Here is a 17063-nt window from a genome sequence, read left to right on the forward strand (position 1 = left end):
CATTGTAAGAGTATTTTTTAAATTCAGCCCCCAATGCTAGTTTTACTTTGCAACATTAAATTAGGTACTTCGGTTTGTCATGAATAGACCCACCCCCAAAAAAAGTTTTATGAAGCTGTGTTCAAAAACACAGGAAGTCTGCCATTTTGGCTACAATAAGCCAAAAATCAAGTTTTATTTGCCTTTTTTTTTTTTATTCAACCGCTGAAGCTAGATTCACTTAGCAACATTCAATTTGATAGGCCTGTCGACCCACAAAAAAGACTGAAAAAAGAGGAAAAAAAACACACTTGACATGCATTTTTGGCTCAAATTGGCCCAAATCAAGTTTGATCCCCAATTTTTGAGGTGGCTAAAATTCAGCCCCTGATCCAGTTTTAATTAGAAACATCAATTTTGGTAGCAATATCTATCAAGAGTAGACCCACAAAAAAGTCCCAAAACACACAGGAAGTTTGCCATTTTGGCTCCAATTGGCCAATGTCGAGTTTTATCCAAATGATGCAAGAAACCCCTGAATCCAGTTTCATCTTGTCAGTATAAAATTTGGTTGGGATGTCTAGCTTGAGTAGATCCACCCAAAAAAAAAAAAAAGGGTCAGGAATCCACGTTCAAAACGACACATGACTTCTGTCATCTCATCTGTCAACTTTGACCCTGTAATTTATTCGTTTTAATTCAGCCTCTGAAGTAAGTTTTATTGAGTAATTAAAAGAAAAAGAAAAAAGGTATACATGCCTGTCATGAGCAAATCCCCAAAAAGCGGTAAGGAAAGAACCAGGAAGTCGGCCATTTTGATATGAATCATCCCCCGAAGCGTGTTTCATATAGAAACATGAAAAGTGAGTACATCTGCAAAAAAATAATGTGAAGCCCTGCCTGAAAAGACACAGGAAGTCCATCATGGCGTCTCCTAAACGGCGTGTGAATGCTATCGGCTACTCGTGTCTATTATTCCTCATATAGAGCAAAAAGGACTAGCGAGTTGCGTAACATGCGCTTCTCTTCCAAGGGCCTCTCAGACAGAAATAACCTGTTGACTATTTTGGGCCAAAAAGTCCCAAAGACCTGATCTGAGGATCCTGCCAGCCTCTCCCTTATCCATAAATCCACGCTGATGGTCCTGATCAATGTGAGCTTGTTTGTGTGGTTTTGAGACAATCCAGAGACGACGTGGCTGTGCTGTCAAATGAAGCCGACAGGAAGCAGACGTCACAAAAATGAACAAATCCAGACGTCAACAGTGACATAAACAATAAATAGCGCACATTTGGAGATAATGCTTCATTTTCCCCATTGGAGGATGAAAGCCTGATCGGAAGCTTCAAACCTGGCTTGAAAACCTTCTTCAAATTTGAAACCCGAACCAATTCTTGATGGCCCAATTTGAATTCACAAGCTAATTTAAAAAGCTACCGCGAAACCGTATCTCACGCATGAAAGAAACCCTAACTGGAAATGCTAACATGAAACCGCAATTCTCCAAACCCCCGATTTGAAGCCATAAACCTGCTTCGAAACCCTCATTTGAAACCACAACCATGGTTTTAACGCCTACTTTCATACCCTAACCTCTGTTGAAACCCTAACCAATTCTTGAAACTCTCATTTGTGACCCTAACAACGCATTGAAGCCGCAACTGTGTCTTGTTTTAAAGGCAAATTAATCATCTGAATTTGAAACTCTAACCTTTGTATGAATCACAAAGCAAATTGTTGAAAGCCTAATTGAAACCCTTATCAATGATTGAAACCATAATTTGAACCCCTAACCCATTCTAATTCATGATTTTACAATCATTCCAACTGGGCTGTGCAATGAATTGAAATTCAATTACAATTTCAATTATTACACTCCACAATTACAAAATTGGCATAGTCATAAACAAAAATAAAAGATTATTAAAACCCTTATCAATGATTGAAACCATAATTTGAACCCCTAACCCATTCTAGAAACCCTAATTTGAAACCCTAAACTAACTAATTTGAAAAGATTATTAATACCCTTATCAAACCCTTATCAATTATTGAAACCATATTTTGAACCCCTAACCCATTTTGGAAACCTTAATTTGAAACCCTAACCCTAGTTTAATAGTTTGATTTTCAACCATTAACCAAATTGGCATAATCGTAAACAAAAATAAAAGATTGTTAACCCTATAAAGCTTGAATCATGACATATATTAGAGAAAATTCTCATTCTTTGTAAATAGAGTATTCATTGACCCTTTTAAACTAATTTAAAAAATAATAATTGAAAATCAACTTCCACGTATGACTTTAGATTTTTGTGTCATATTTGATATATCCGGTCTCACTGCTTTCAGATGTACAGCTTACATTTAGAAACTGTCAGCCGACGACCGGGACCTTTCCCTGCCGGGCCTGGGGTTCGGGGGTGCTGCCCGCCCCGCCCGGTGCTCCCTCCTCTCTTCCCTCCCCAGTGTTCCGCCCTCTAATGGATTATCCGTGCAATGCGTCAGGGTTTTAATGTGAAAAAAAAAAAAAAAATTATACTCATGAAATAGAGGGCTCAAAATGTCTTGTATTTATATGTTATGATTGGCGTTATAGCATTAATACGCTTATCAAACCCTTATCAATTATCGAAACCATAATTTGAACCCCTAACCCTAGTTTGATTTTCAACCATAACCATATTTTAGAAATCCTAATTTGGGACACAAGATGTGGCCTGACGACCCTAATTTTAAACCCTATTCTTGGTTTGAACCCTTGAGCCTCTAGCTTGAAACCTGCTTCCAAAGCAAACAAATGTGTGCCTATTTGTTTTTCATTTGGACTGTTTTCCACTTGTGCAAGTGCGTGTTGACGACAATCGACTTCCTGTAATCAATGTCCACTAACTAGCTCATTAGCATTAGCGTCCATTTGCCTGGTCATCTGTATTGACTGTTAGCCTCTGTGGCTAGCCTCGGCGTCTGCCGCGGACTGGCGCGTCGAACCCTTGCGCCGCTGCTCGCACAGCACAACCCCTGAGGCGCAGTCCTGAGCGTGCACAATGTCTCATCAGTGTCTCTTGTGTGCACTTTGAATGGTCGGCATTATTTGTTTTGACTTGACACCAGCAGGCAGTGCAGTTTGCCTGCATGCTCAGCACAAAAAAAAAAAAAAAACAGCAGAGGGAAAAACCTACGATTGTTCTCACGATTGAAAGTCATTGAGCTTGTTTTATTTCAGGAAAAGTTTACAATGTACATTAAGTTATAAAGTTAAAGTTACCTTCACTGGGCCTCGAAAATCAACTGAAGCTGGAAGCGAGAAATTTTGCGAATTGTTCCTATGTGAAGAATATAAGAAACATGCCTGTAAACAGTCACGTTTGATTGTTTTGCTCAACATATTACAGGCGAAGAATTGTATTCAAGGACCAAAGAAAGCCGTTAGAAAAGTCTTTCAATCTAAATATACTTTCGATTTCACGATTTTACATTCATTCCAAGATCTGTTACAAGATTCGTAGAAAAAAGAAGCAGAAAAATGTGATTAAGAATCATTAATTATGGAAAAATTATGTGATTTAATTAGTTGAAAAAAGGAATTATGTGATAATGTAACAATTCACAAGCATAATCTTTCCTACTCTATAAAGTAGCCTGCGTGGGCCACACTGCCACCAAGAGGCCAAAATGTGCACTGCAGGAATTAAAACAAAACGAGCAACAACAAAAGAATTCAACTCAAAAACAACACTTAACAAGACACACAACAGGCAGTACAAGATAAGTTAAGGTTAATTGTCATGTGTTAATTCCACTTTTTAAAAAATATTAGTGGTAGTTAATTTCAACAGCCTCTCACCTGTTTTCTGCCTTTGGTCACGTGTCATTCGCAAGGGCAGTTTGAAGTACGTGTAAGACGCCAGCAGAGGGCAGTACGTCCTAAATTTGATCAAAACACATTAGTCTGCTTAACAGCTCTTAAAAGCCCCTTTATGGAGAACAACTGTCTCTTTCCTTGCTGTGCAGCTCCATGTGGCCCCGCAGTCATCAAGACCACGCCGGCGCGGCGACGGGGTGGTCCCAGGCGACCCCGCGCCGCCCGCCGCCCCCCATCAGCGGCAGCAGCGTGGGGCCCAACCCCACCTACTTCCACGCCGTGTACAACGTGCAGGTAGACCGCTACGGGGCGCCGCCCTTCGCCGGCGATCCCTCCGTCCCGCCGGTGCGCAGGAGAGGGGCCCTGGTGGTCCACCGTGACATCATCTTGGCCCACCAGGAACACAAGAGGCTCAACACGCCCAAGGCCAGGAGGAAGCAGTGGGAGTGAGTACTGATGTTGGCTTTTTTTTTTTTTTTTTTTACTTCATGGAAGTCAATCGTATCCATAAACATGGTGAATTCAATGAATGATTAAATTGATTTAATTTTTGAAATAGAGATCAGTTTACGGACAATTATGCATCACTATTTTGTTAGTAAATAATTTCATCAATTACATTCCTAAAATGGTAACTTAATCTCTCAATTTTATCACATAAATAGCATTTAAACAATTATTTAATTTATTTACTTTATTTTAATACAGATGCATATATTCAAGATATAACTAAATTAAATTGTTACTTTTTGGAAGTTTTTCCCCCCAATATGACGTGATTTGTTTCCTGTGAGTAACTGTAAAAAATAAACAACATTGGATTAATTAATCATTTGTAAAATAAACATTGAAATAAAATGTATGATTGAGTTAATTTAATTAAATAAATAAAATGTATTTTAATGACACAAAATTAACTATTTTCTAATTATACGGAGTGACTGATTTAAGATAATTTTTCGTTGTTTTTAAAATTTGTATTTTTATTTGAATTACTAATTACATTGGATTAATGATTTGATTATGAGCAACACACACAAGGAAGACAAATGACGGTAAATCATGTTGTAAAATACAGTAATAATAAAATAAATTATTTAATATTTTTTTTTGGGGGGGGGGATATTACATAAGTAAAAATAAAATCCAAACAATAAAATCCCATTAAATAATTACTTTTTAACCATTTAAATAAATGCACATTATTATTATTATTAAATAAAAAATGATTATCCAATGAAATGTTGTAAGATAATAAAATAATTACCTTAAGAATCTATTTAATAAATAAAAAGTTTATTTAAAAACATAATTAAATAAGTAAAAATTATATTGAACAAAAATGTCATAAAATGAATACACAATTAATTAATACAAATTCCAATAAATTTATGAAAATGCCATTAAATAATCTATAGATTTTTTTTTTGACGCTCCATCCTTAGAGTAAGTACACTGTATCAAAAAAAAATATATATTTTACAATCTGTAAAATGTAATAATGGACTAAAAAAACAAGACCCCACCATTCTTAAACTGTGTGTGTATGCCAAAATCAAATAAATATTTAATGAATAAAATTGAATTGAACTGAGTTATGCAGTTTTCCCAATGACCACTAGATGTCGCCAGACTCACAGAAAAGAACTAGGCCGTATATCACGTGTGTGTTGGCAGGGGAGGATTTCCAATCAACACGACAAAATAAATGTTTTTAGTGTATCGTTTGCGGAGTAAATGAGATTAGATGATCAAAAGAAATTAAATGAGACATTTGGCTGCTTCACTTGACAGCACATTCATTTTATTTTCTCTTCTGCTTGGAAAGACATTTCAATCCGACTCCTTGTTGTTGCTGATGCTTTGCGTTGTGTCGATTGTGTTGCGTTGTGTTCTTGCGGTCCGTCTCACAATCAGCTAATAGTCTCAGTGCAGCGACAGCGCCTTTGCGGGAATCAAATGACAATATGAGCAATTAGTTAATTCCTCCGCTGACATCAGCAGTCCTCGTAAATTGTCGGGAAGGCTCCACTTTCCCAGCCGCCTTGAACGCGGCGTGACCATAAACCACCAAAGTTTCTTTTGAAGGTGATCAATGAATGAGTGTGTGAGGACGCTGCATATTTGTGACTTTGTTCCACTCGGCTGTCAGATGAAGTCTCTTCTTTGATCCGTCCTTGAGGGTCACCCCGCTTTCTGATTGGCAGTCACGAAAGCCCCTCCTACTGCTACTACTACTTTTTTTTTTTTTTTTTTTTTTTTTTTTATCAATGGAACCTTGTGAGGATATTTATAAAGATCACACAAATACGCTTGACTACTGTATTGGAACGCTGAGAGGAAGTCAGGCTATCACGTTGATCCACAAGATGTTCATTCAACACCAAATGTATCCAAGCATGACCTTTTTTTTATGGACTTTCTACAAAAATAAGATTCATTGGATTTGTCGTCCAGCCAAACAGATTCATTGAGGAAGTGCTCTGTCCCAATACTCTTGTCCATTTTCTGCAGCAAAAATGTAAATGTAATGATGTAAAGGAGGGTGTTGGTTTAGCTTGAGATTAGCATCGATGCTAACTCCCCAGTTGGTTAGCTAATTGTCTGCCAAAGTGGTCATGGGACATTTTTTTCCCTTAAAAGATATGAGACTTTAACTTTATCACGCATTGGCCAAGATTTTTTTACTTTCTTGCTATTATAAAGATACACACAAACTGGAAGAATAAAAAAAAAAAAAAAAGTAAATGTAATAATGTAAAAAGGGGTGTTGTTTAGCTAGATATTAGCATTGATGCTAACTTCCCAGTTGGTTAGCTAATTGTCTGCCAAAGTGGTCATTGGATATTTTCCCCCTAAAAATGATGTGACTTTAACTTCATCACACATTGGCCAAGAGTTTTTTATTTTTATTTTTATTTTTTAACTTTCTTGCTATTATGAAGATACACACAAACTGTAAGGATGAAAGAAAGTTGTTCTGTTTCCTCAGCTCTTCTCCCACTGCCAATCTCATTCACATTAGCTGATGCTAGCACACCTCTTCTCTCCTCTTCCTCCTTTTCTTTCTCTTCATCCTCGTCTTTTGCACCCTCCCCTCCACTCCCATTAAGCAGCCAATCAATTAATACGACAGCGTGAGAAGAAGCGGCCAAGAAAAGAAAAAAAAAAAAGAATTGAAGAGCAACGGTCCAATTAGCTCGGACGCCGCGTCAGCTAGCTTACTTGGCCTGCCCGTCACACACAAGCCAGGGTTCAAACTCCAAGTAGTCCGCTGAAAGAGACTCCACCGTGGTCGACTCCACTTGTTTATCTGGTTGCTAGGTTACGACTAGGAGCCCCCAACAATACTTGTTGTCGATTCCGCAAGCTGTTTCTGAGCAATAGGCATCACTTTAACACTGCGAGTCATTTTGAGCCAATCGGAAGCCAGAAGGAAGTCGAATGTGGAAAAGGCAAAACGACAGCACTAAAAATAGAATTTAGGAACATTTTCACTGGAAAAAGTCCAAATGTCGACAACAGCTCGCAGTAGTCCGATACATAGCGAGACAGACAAATCCTGAATGGAGATAAATATGTATATCATTTTTTTTCCCCAAAAATGTAAAACTTTTCCTTTGAGTATATGACATTTTTCTCCAAAATATGTTACTTTTTTCTACAAAATCTATGGCCATTATCTCTCTCTCTCTCTCTTGGAAAAAAAAAAAGCACCCCTTATTTTTGGGGGTAAAAATGAATTTACATAACTCAATCTTCTATTTTTTTTCTTTCAGAAATGAATTTTCATGCTTTATTTTGTATTTAAGTAAATTAATGAATGTGTTTTGAATTATTTTTAACAAATTATTGGAAATACTTCAGCAAATTATTGAAAACATTTATTTTATTATATACAAAAAGTTATTTTAATTTGTCGGAGTAATTAATGTACATTTTAATGAATGTACTAGAAATAAAACATTAAATGCCATTTTTAACAGAGAAACATATTTTTCCACTGTTTAAATGATAAAGAAAATGAAAATTGAAACCTGAATTATTTCAATTTGTTTGTAAGTCAATGTAAAATTTAATAAATGGAATCAAAGTTTATATAAATAAATGCATTCTTAATACATTTTTAAAAGAGAAAATAAAATAATGAAGCATAAACTGACATTTCAATTTATCATTTGTTCATGGACAATAAAATCATAATTATTTTTTTCATCATTTAAGTGACATTTTTTCAACACAATGCTTTTAATTAATTAATTGACATAATTTACATTACATTTAAATATCAAACAGGCATCAACATATCTGCTGGCCTTTGTGTAAGATGAGAGCGTATGGGGGGGGGGGGGGGGCAGGAGGTGGTCTCAAGCGGGGAGGTACCAGGACTTCCTGCGGGGGTTGCCTGCGTGATTGCACACACGCGCGCACGCACGCACGCACGCACGCACGCACACGCATCCAGCCGCAGTGATAGCAGTGGAGCTTTGGTGAGCTTGATGTGCGTCCTGCTCGCGCGCTCATCATCAATAAATCATACGTCACGTCCGCCGTCCGCCTCCCCTCGCCCTTCCTCCTCCTGGCTCCTCTTCCTCCTTTTTCCCGCTAGCGTGCCGCGCTTCCGGTAGCGGCGATGGGAACGAGCTTTTATCATGCCTGCAGCCTTTTTACGGGAATCGGATGACGCAGCGCACGCAATCGCCACGCGCGGAAAACACAGATGAGCGATGATGGCTTATTAGGAAGCGCTTGTTTATGCTATTGCTGGGTTGTTGTTTTTTTTTGCCTTGGATATTTAACCTTCCATCTGGTGCAATTTGTAATTCATTTTCCACAATTTTTTTTTTTACTACCGTCTAATTAGTTTGAGTTTATATTCAACTTTACAAATAGGGAAATGAAGGAAATAATCTGTTCTAGGGTCAAAATGTCATCATAGGCAGCAGGATTGTATGCGATGCGAGTCATTAGTTGTCAAAAATGAATCGATTATCAAATTAATCGGCAACTATTTTAATAATTGAGTAATTAATTGGAGCCTTTTTATTCAAAATGATCCAAATCCTCTGATTTCAGCATATCAACAAAATAAGCACATTGGAGGAACTATCAAAATTAATCGATTAATCGACAAATAACCGATTAGCAAATTAATTGACAACTATTTTAATAATCGAGTCATCGTTTGGAGCCATTTTTTTTTATTTAAAATTGTCCAAATCCTCAGATTTCAGCATATCAACAAAATAAACACATTGGAGGAGCTATCAAAATGAATCGATTAATCGACAAGTAATCAATGATCAAATTAATCGACAACTATCTTAATATTCGAGTAATCGTTTGGAGACATTTATTTTGATCTAAAATGCTCCAAATCCTCATTGGCAGGTTATTTGAACACTCCAAATTGTGCCTAGGTGTGATTGTGAGTGTGGATGGTTGTTCGTCTCTACGTGCCCTGCGATTGGCTGGCAGCCAGTTCAGGGTGTATACCGCCCCCTACTGCCCGAAGCCTGCTGGGATGGGCTCCAGCGCCCCCCGCCACCCTTGTGAGGACAAGCGGTTAAGAAGATCCAAATCTCTGATTTCAGCATTATTTGTTCACTGATTTCTGAAGTCCTTCATGAAAGAAGACTGATTATTTTCTGTGTTTAATCAAAATAAGACATTTGCAAACATCCGTTTTTCACTTTGGAAATCAATGACCAAACCGGCAACATAGTATAACATCAATCCCTCTTTCTTTAATCACTATACGAATACGAAGTACGAAATAAACATCAATCACTGGTTAATAAACAGTAATCGGGGGGAAAAATGGCTCCAAACGATTACTCGATTATTACAATAGCTGTCGATTAAATAGATACTAGATTACTTGTCGAATTAATTAATGAATTTTGATAGCTCCAATATGCTTATTTTGTTAATAGAGGATGTGGACAATTTTCAATTAAAAAAAAAAAGGCTCCAAACGATTACTCGATTATTACAATAGCTGTCGATTAATTAGATACTAGATTACTTGTCGAATTAATCAATGAATTTTGATAGCTCCAATATGCTTATTTTGTTAATAGAGGATGTGGACAATTTTCAATAAAAAAAAAAAAATGGCTCCAAACGATTACTCAATTATTACAATAGCTGTCGATTAATTAGATACTAGATTACTTGTCGAATTAATCAATGAATTTTGATAGCTCCAATATGCTTATTTTGTTAATAGAGGATGTGAACAATTTTCAATAAAAAAAAAAAAATGGCTCCAAACGTTTACTTGATTATTAAAATAGTTTAATTGATCATTTTGACAGCTCTAATGTGGTTGTTTTGTTTTTGGATTTAGGGTAGTGGCACTTTTAAACGTGCATTGAAAAATGTAAGATCTAAAATGAAATATATTAAAAGCATGTCATTTGCACATAAGCGCTTATTTTGTCCATATTTAAAATCGCATTTTTGTCATCCATCTGTTAAGGACATGTGTGGTCCTATGTGCCCCCCCCCCCCCCCCCACCGTCATACATTGCTTCCTTTGGGACAAGGTGTCCAACGCCACCTGAGAAGGACGCAAGCTCACTTGCCAAGCTAGCCCGCGCGCTAACACTTTTAGCGTTTGACAGATGGCGAGAGCCCACTTGAAAGTTTTCAGCACTCTGGACAGCTCCGGGAGGCCTGGCTTGGAAAGCTGTCCGTGCCTTTTCAAAATGTGCTGAAAACACCACCGTCCTGCACTTTTTTTTTTTGCCTTTCATTTTCTATGCAGCAATAAAGCAAAGCGTCCGAGCGAGAGCTGCACTTTTTTGTGCGGAGAGGCGGCAGCTTGCTGGCAAGCGGCTCTTTGGGAAGCTTCAAACAGCAGTCAGATGTGCAGCCAGACCGGCAGGAGGCTCGGCGGAGTTAAAGGGGAAAAAAACTGAAAAAACAACAACAAAAACTTTGGGGGGGGAAAAAAAAAGGTCCTCAAAATAACAGCACGTCCTCTAAAAGACAAACAAAACTCCCCCCAAACACGCCTGCTGCTCGCTGCTTTCACTGCCAAGCTCGCTCGCTCGCTCACCAATTAGCTGCAAAATTGCAGCACACTGACGAGTGCATATAGAAAAAAAAAAAATAAAAAAAAAATAATCTGTGACATTCAGCTTCATTTTGTAAAATGACACTGCATTTATTTTACATTTATTAAAACATGTAAGAATCATTTTTATATCAAAATATACAGTGATTGTAACATGCATTTATTTATTATCAATAAATAAATAAAAATGAATGAAAATATGGTGATGTCTTAAATACGGAAGAGGATTTGGGCCAGTGAAGAAGGGGGGAAAAAAGGTTGGTGGCAGGATTTTGACTTTATTCTCAGCCTTCAAGTGAAAATTCTGACTTTAACATGAGAATTCTGACTTTAAATTGAGAATTCTGATCTTAAAGTGAAAATTCTGACTTTATTCTTAGAATTTGGACTTTCAAAGTGAAAATTCAGATTTTAATCTCAGAATTCTGACTTTAAAGGGAACATTTTGACTTTAATCTCAGAATTCTGACTATAAAGTGAAAATTCTGACTTTAACATGAGGATTCTGACTTTATTCTCAGAATTCTGACTTTAAATTGAGAATTCTGATTTTAAAGTGAAAATTCTGACTTTATTCTTAGAATTTGGACTTTCAAAGTGAAAATTCAGATTTTAATCTCAGAATTCTGACTTTAAAGGGAACATTTTGACTTTAATCTCAGAATTCTGACTATAAAGTGAAAATTCTGACTTTAACATGAGAATTCTGACTTTAAAGTGAAAATTCTGATTTTAAAGTGAAAATTCTGACTTTATTCTTAGAATTTGGACTTTCAAAGTGAAAATTCAGATTTTAATCTCAGAATTCTGACTTTAAAAGGGAAATTTCTGATTTTAATCTCAGAATTCTGATTTTAATCTCAGAATTCTGACTTTGATCTCAGAATTCTGACTTTAAAGTGAGAATTCTGACTTTATTTTCAGAATTCTGACTTTCTGACTTCCCCGCCAAGTCAGAATTTTAAATTCAGAATTTTCACTTATAAATCAGAATTCTGAGATTAAAGTCAGAATTTGTCAGCGTCAAACAACCTCGAACATTTAATAAACAACAGACAAGGAAGGAAGACAAGAGACTTGGATTTTTTTTTTTTGCCGGCGAGGAGACCGGACAGAGATGTGCTCAGTTACAATCTCCAACCCGTTCAGAGGAGCACTCTACCGAGCCCTCTCTTTTAATTATATATATATATATATATATATATTTTTTTTTTTTTTACAGAACGTTCCAACAACTCAATCTTTCAGTCCTTATCTTGTGATAAGGGCACAATTCCTGTTCTGCAGCTGCAAGAGCAAGAGTCGTGCTCTGCAATACTATAAGAGTTGACATTTATTCTCACTTTAAAGTCAGAATTGTGAGAATGAAATAAACATTCAAAAATCTTCTAATCCTTGCATGTCAGGCCACTTTTTCGCACTCATTCTCCATCTTGAAAGACGCCGTCACTTCCTGTCAGCTCTGATTGATGGACCAAATCAATTAACAAAGTCATTAATCACTGATGGCCATTGATTTCTTGCAGTTACAGAAAAAAAAAAAAGAAACAAAAGAAAACTCGTGGGAAAAACAATGAAAACGGGAAATCAATGTCGTGGGACTTCACCGAGACGCGGGAACGTGACGTTACGCTGCAAGTGCATACTCCACGCATTGCATATAAAAAGTCTACACACCCCCCGTTCGAAAGCCGTGTGTCGTTTGAAAATGAACAGAAGAAAAATCCTTTCAGAACTTCCGTGTTCATAAACAACCAATTTTCAATTCATGATGCACTGGAGTGTGCACGCACACGCGCGTGACCCGTGACGGCGCACGTCAGCCTCAGCATCTCGGAGGAGGTGCGTGAAAAAGCTCAACTACTTATAGATGCTGACAGAGCTCACTTAAGACAATAAATTCCTTGTATTCATTTTTTTCCCTCTGAAACAATCAAAAATGTTCTGCTTCTAATTCATATTTTTATTGTTGTAAATTTTAAGGGAGCCAAAAGTATTTTAATATTGCAAATCTATTTCGGTTGGGCTCGAGTCTAGTGGATTGTCCGTGCAATGCACGTGTCGGATCATATACGTCAGGGTTTTAATGTCAATTAAAAAAAAAAAAAGAAATCTTGCATTTAATAAGATACGTTTGGCGTTGTAGGGTTAAGTCTTTCATACTTTGTTATTTTACACACAAACCATATAAAAATCTCAAATTGCACTTAAAAGTTCCTAAATCCTACACGGCTATATTAGACATTTTGAATTGATTGTTTTTATGAAATGAAAAAAAGCGCTTTACAAAACAAATACTTGAAACAGTTGGGTCAAAAATAACCCAACTATTGGTCAAAAATGGACCAATCCTCTAATTGGGTCAATTGGACCCAACTTTCTGGCTTGTTTGATACAAAATGACCCCATTTTTTGACCCAAGTAAAGGATCTGAGCAGTTTTACGCAAAAGAACCCTTTTCTTGACTCAAAAAGTGGATCGGTCCATTTTTGATCCATAATTGGGTAACTTTTGACCCAAAAAAAGGCGAAGTACTATTTATCCTTTTTTTTTTTTTGCTGATCCGAAAAACAATCTGATCTGTGACTTTTGTGATCCGTTTCACCGCTACTCTTCTTGCACGTCAGGAGAAAGGGTGGAGGGAGGCAATGTGTGTGTGTGTGTGTGTGTGTGTATGTGTGTGTGGGGGGGGGGGGGGGGGGGGGTTGCGCTCAGGGGAGGCGCCGCGCGTGCGTGCCGTGTGCGCGCGCACGCTGCCAGGTTTGTCCGCCGATCTGCGCGGCGCTCTCTCTGCTTTCGTCAGATCAGATGCTGACAACCACCGCGAGCGCAGCAGCAGCAGCAGCAGCAGCCGGAGAAGGAGGAGAAGAAACAGATTGAAAAGAGGGATAGAAAGAGAGAGAGAGAGAGAGAGAGAGGTTGTGGGTTCCCTCTCTCTCGGGTCCGAGGAGCGATGCCGCTGGGCGGGGGCCGCCTCCCCCGCGCACCTTTTGGCGGCAGATGATGATGATGAAGACGAGGGCTCCTTTTCCACGTTGAGGACGCTTGGGATCGCGCTTCCTTTTGGATTATAGATGATTGTGGACAAGGAGCGTCTTCTTTTTTCAGCCTTTCGTCGAGGAGGAGGAGGAAGAGGAGGAAGAGGAGGAAGAGGTGAGGAGATTTAAGCGCCCGAGCAATCACGCCCAAAAGCGACGACCGTGGTGGGGAGGAGGAGGAAGAAGAAGAGGTGGAAAGAGAGGGGTGGGAGGAGGTGTTGGTGGGGGGGGGGGTGGTGCCGCACCGTCCATCATCAAACATCAACAAATGTCAGCGGGATTTTGGGGAAGCCCCCCAGCTCGCGCGGCGCGTGTAACAAGAGTGGCGCGGCGGCGTTGCGGATATTCGCCCAGCACGGCGTCAATGAATTATTAAAACTCCCGTCATCTTTCTTCTTCTTTTTTTTTTTTTTTTTTATTGTTGAGGGGGGGGGGGGGTAGCGGGGTACACAAACACAAACGGGTCTGGGTGAAGCCAACTGCGGATGCTGTCAGGATGCGGTAGAGGAGGAGGAAGAGGAAGAGGGTGGGGGGGGACAACGACGCAGTCTCCAGCACCAGCGGAGATGATCTTCATCTATGCAGCCAGAGAATGGAGTTTATCTGCCATGTTTTTTTTTTTTTTTTTTTAAGTAGGTGTCGTTAAGATTACATAAACTCCCCGCCCACCTCCACGGAGGTGTCTCCCCGCCGCTGAAGGAGAGCATCTCGACGAGGAGGTGGCATGTGCATGGAGGCGTCCCTCCCAACTGCCTTCTAACCTCTGGCGTTCGCTGTCTGCAGAATGGCGCGATTCGGGGACGAGCTCCCCAACAGGTACGGAGGAGGACAAGGGGGGCAAGGAGGAGGAGGAGGAGGAGGAGGAGGCGGCGGGCAAGGAGGAGGAGGAGCAGGCGGCCGAGGGGGCAGCCGCCAAGGGGGGCCCCCCGGGGCGCAGCGAATGTACAAGCAGTCCATGGCTCAGAGGGCCCGAACCATGGCCCTGTACAACCCCATCCCCGTGCGGCAGAGCTGCCTGACCGTCAACCGCTCGCTCTTCCTCTTCAGCGAGGACAACCTGGTGAGGAAGTACGCCAAGAAGATCACCGAGTGGCCATATCCTTTACAAACGGCGTTTTGAAGATGGTGACGGGGGGTCGCCGTGACGGGGGTCGCCGTGACGGGGGTCGCCGTGACGGGGGTCGCCGTGACGGGGGTCGCCGTGACGGCGGCGTGGTGCGACTTCTGCAAGTTGCTCCAAGTGGAAGTTGTTACTCGCCGACAGAGGTGGGAAACGCTCCCTGCTTGGCTGCCGCTTTTTTTTTCCTGCCTTTTCACTCGTTCGCTGCCAGTTTGAGTACATTTTGACGGATCTTTTCAAAGCCACAAAATATTGCTGTGACAATCTAGAAAGAGTAAGTAGGCTCCATTTCTAGCAGAAAGAAAAAAAAAAGTTTGTTTCTACCTTTTTGCATTCGTCAAGGCTTGGTTTGGCCAAAAAACGGCGGTTTCTCACAGAACGGCAGAGAAAACGAGCTTTTTCTAAATAAAAACATGACTTCAAAGTTAATATTTTTTTGCGTTTGTGACACCTTAAATTATATAAAATAAAATAAAAAAGAATGTTTAAGGGCGACTCATTTTAATTGTATTTTTTATTTGCATTTTTTTATTATTACTTTATTATTTATAAATACATATATATTTTTTAATTTGTTATTTATTTTATCAATATTTCTATATCTATTCATTTATTTTTATTATAGTATAGTTTTTTTAATTACTCTACTATTTATAAATAAATATTTACAAATGTAATTGTTATTTATTTATTTTATATATATTTATATATTTATTTAAGATAATAAAATGACTAGTTTTATGTTTTATTTTTTTGTATTTTTTAATTATTACATTATTATTTATAAATAAATATTTATAAATGTATTGCGGTTGACCGATTAAATAATTTTTTTTTTTTTTAGAATATCAAATAAAATGCTGCAGCCCCAACTAGGAAGCATAAACGGCGATAGCAACCCATTCTGCGAAGCAAAATATTCCACACAAATAGTTTTATTCAAGAGAAAGATTTGACGCTGTGGGCTCTTAAAGCATCATTGGAGGCGGCGGCGTTGTCGTGTTTCAGCCAAAGTCAAAGTTCAGAGTTACGCGGTTACTTCCTGTGTGAGTAAGTTTCAATTGCTTTGTGAATCGTAGCCTGTGATTGGTTGGTGATCAGTGGTGCACCCTGGGTAAAGGTTTAGAAAATGGCTGTGCCGTATTTCTTCAAATAGTAATAGTAGTAGGATGTATATTCTGCACACAAAAAAAAAATGCTGCATCCATTTCAACACTGTTGCTAGCCAAAACAGCAGCACCTACTGACCAAAACCGTGACATCATACGGCATGTTTAAAATAAGTTCACATGGATGGTATTTTCTCTAATAATGGCCGTCTGTTTACTATATGCTGCCTCCCAATTAGTCGCCACTGCATTATTTGCTTTGGAAAATTTAACACCTCCCTTAAATAAAGAGAAGAAAGTAGTAAGGTGTGTATTCAATGTTGGGACATATACCGCATGTTGTAAATGACTTACCTGCACATAGCTTGCGTCCTTTGAATTGACCCGTTCCCATTTGCATGGACGATTAGCCACTTCATAAAATTAAACGCCTCCCTGAAATAGACACTATTGCTAACCAAAAACAGCAGCAAAGTGCAAAGCTGTTCCTTGTGCAGATTTTGCTGTTCCTAATTTACAAATGTCATCCCCTTAACTCATTCAAACCCATTAACGTGTAAATACGTTTTTTTTTAATACTTTGTCCTTCACTCCCAAAAATGTATTTATAGGTTAAAAAAAAGGAAGAGTTTTTTCTTATGTAAAAGCACACAGAAGGCTTTGATGCAGCTTCTGACATGAAGCAATGGTAGTCATTGCACAAAAATAACGGCCAGCAGGTGGCTGCAGAGTATAAGAGATCAGCCAGGGCCATGTTGCAGCAAGCTCTTTTTGACAGTGTTTTCACCAGGAATGTGAAAATTGATGAAACTTAGCTATATTCTAATGCTAATTGCATACTTTTTTTTCCCGATGAAAGAGGAGAC

The 17063-nt window shown here is 38.8% G+C and overlaps 1 protein-coding gene across 3 annotated transcripts in view; it reads left to right on the top strand.

Annotated features, from left to right (window-relative positions):
• Window positions 1-17063, top strand: part of cacna1ab (calcium channel, voltage-dependent, P/Q type, alpha 1A subunit, b) — a 116230-nt gene that overhangs the window by 1697 nt on the left and 97470 nt on the right. For 2 of the 3 annotated variants that reach the window (XM_077570818.1, XM_077570819.1), the window contains exons 3-4: window positions 3996-4292; window positions 14752-15062. In XM_077570818.1, the coding sequence (XP_077426944.1) occupies window positions 4000-4292; window positions 14752-15062 (604 nt within the window). In that variant the 5' untranslated portion in view covers window positions 3996-3999. Of the gene's footprint in view, window positions 1-3995; window positions 4293-13671; window positions 14084-14751; window positions 15063-17063 lie in introns of those variants that run through there. The other variant, XM_077570821.1, reaches the window with a different exon arrangement.

Source organism: Vanacampus margaritifer, chromosome 7 (genome assembly GCF_051991255.1).
Source record: "Vanacampus margaritifer isolate UIUO_Vmar chromosome 7, RoL_Vmar_1.0, whole genome shotgun sequence".
Classification (NCBI taxonomy): domain Eukaryota; kingdom Metazoa; phylum Chordata; class Actinopteri; order Syngnathiformes; family Syngnathidae; genus Vanacampus; species Vanacampus margaritifer.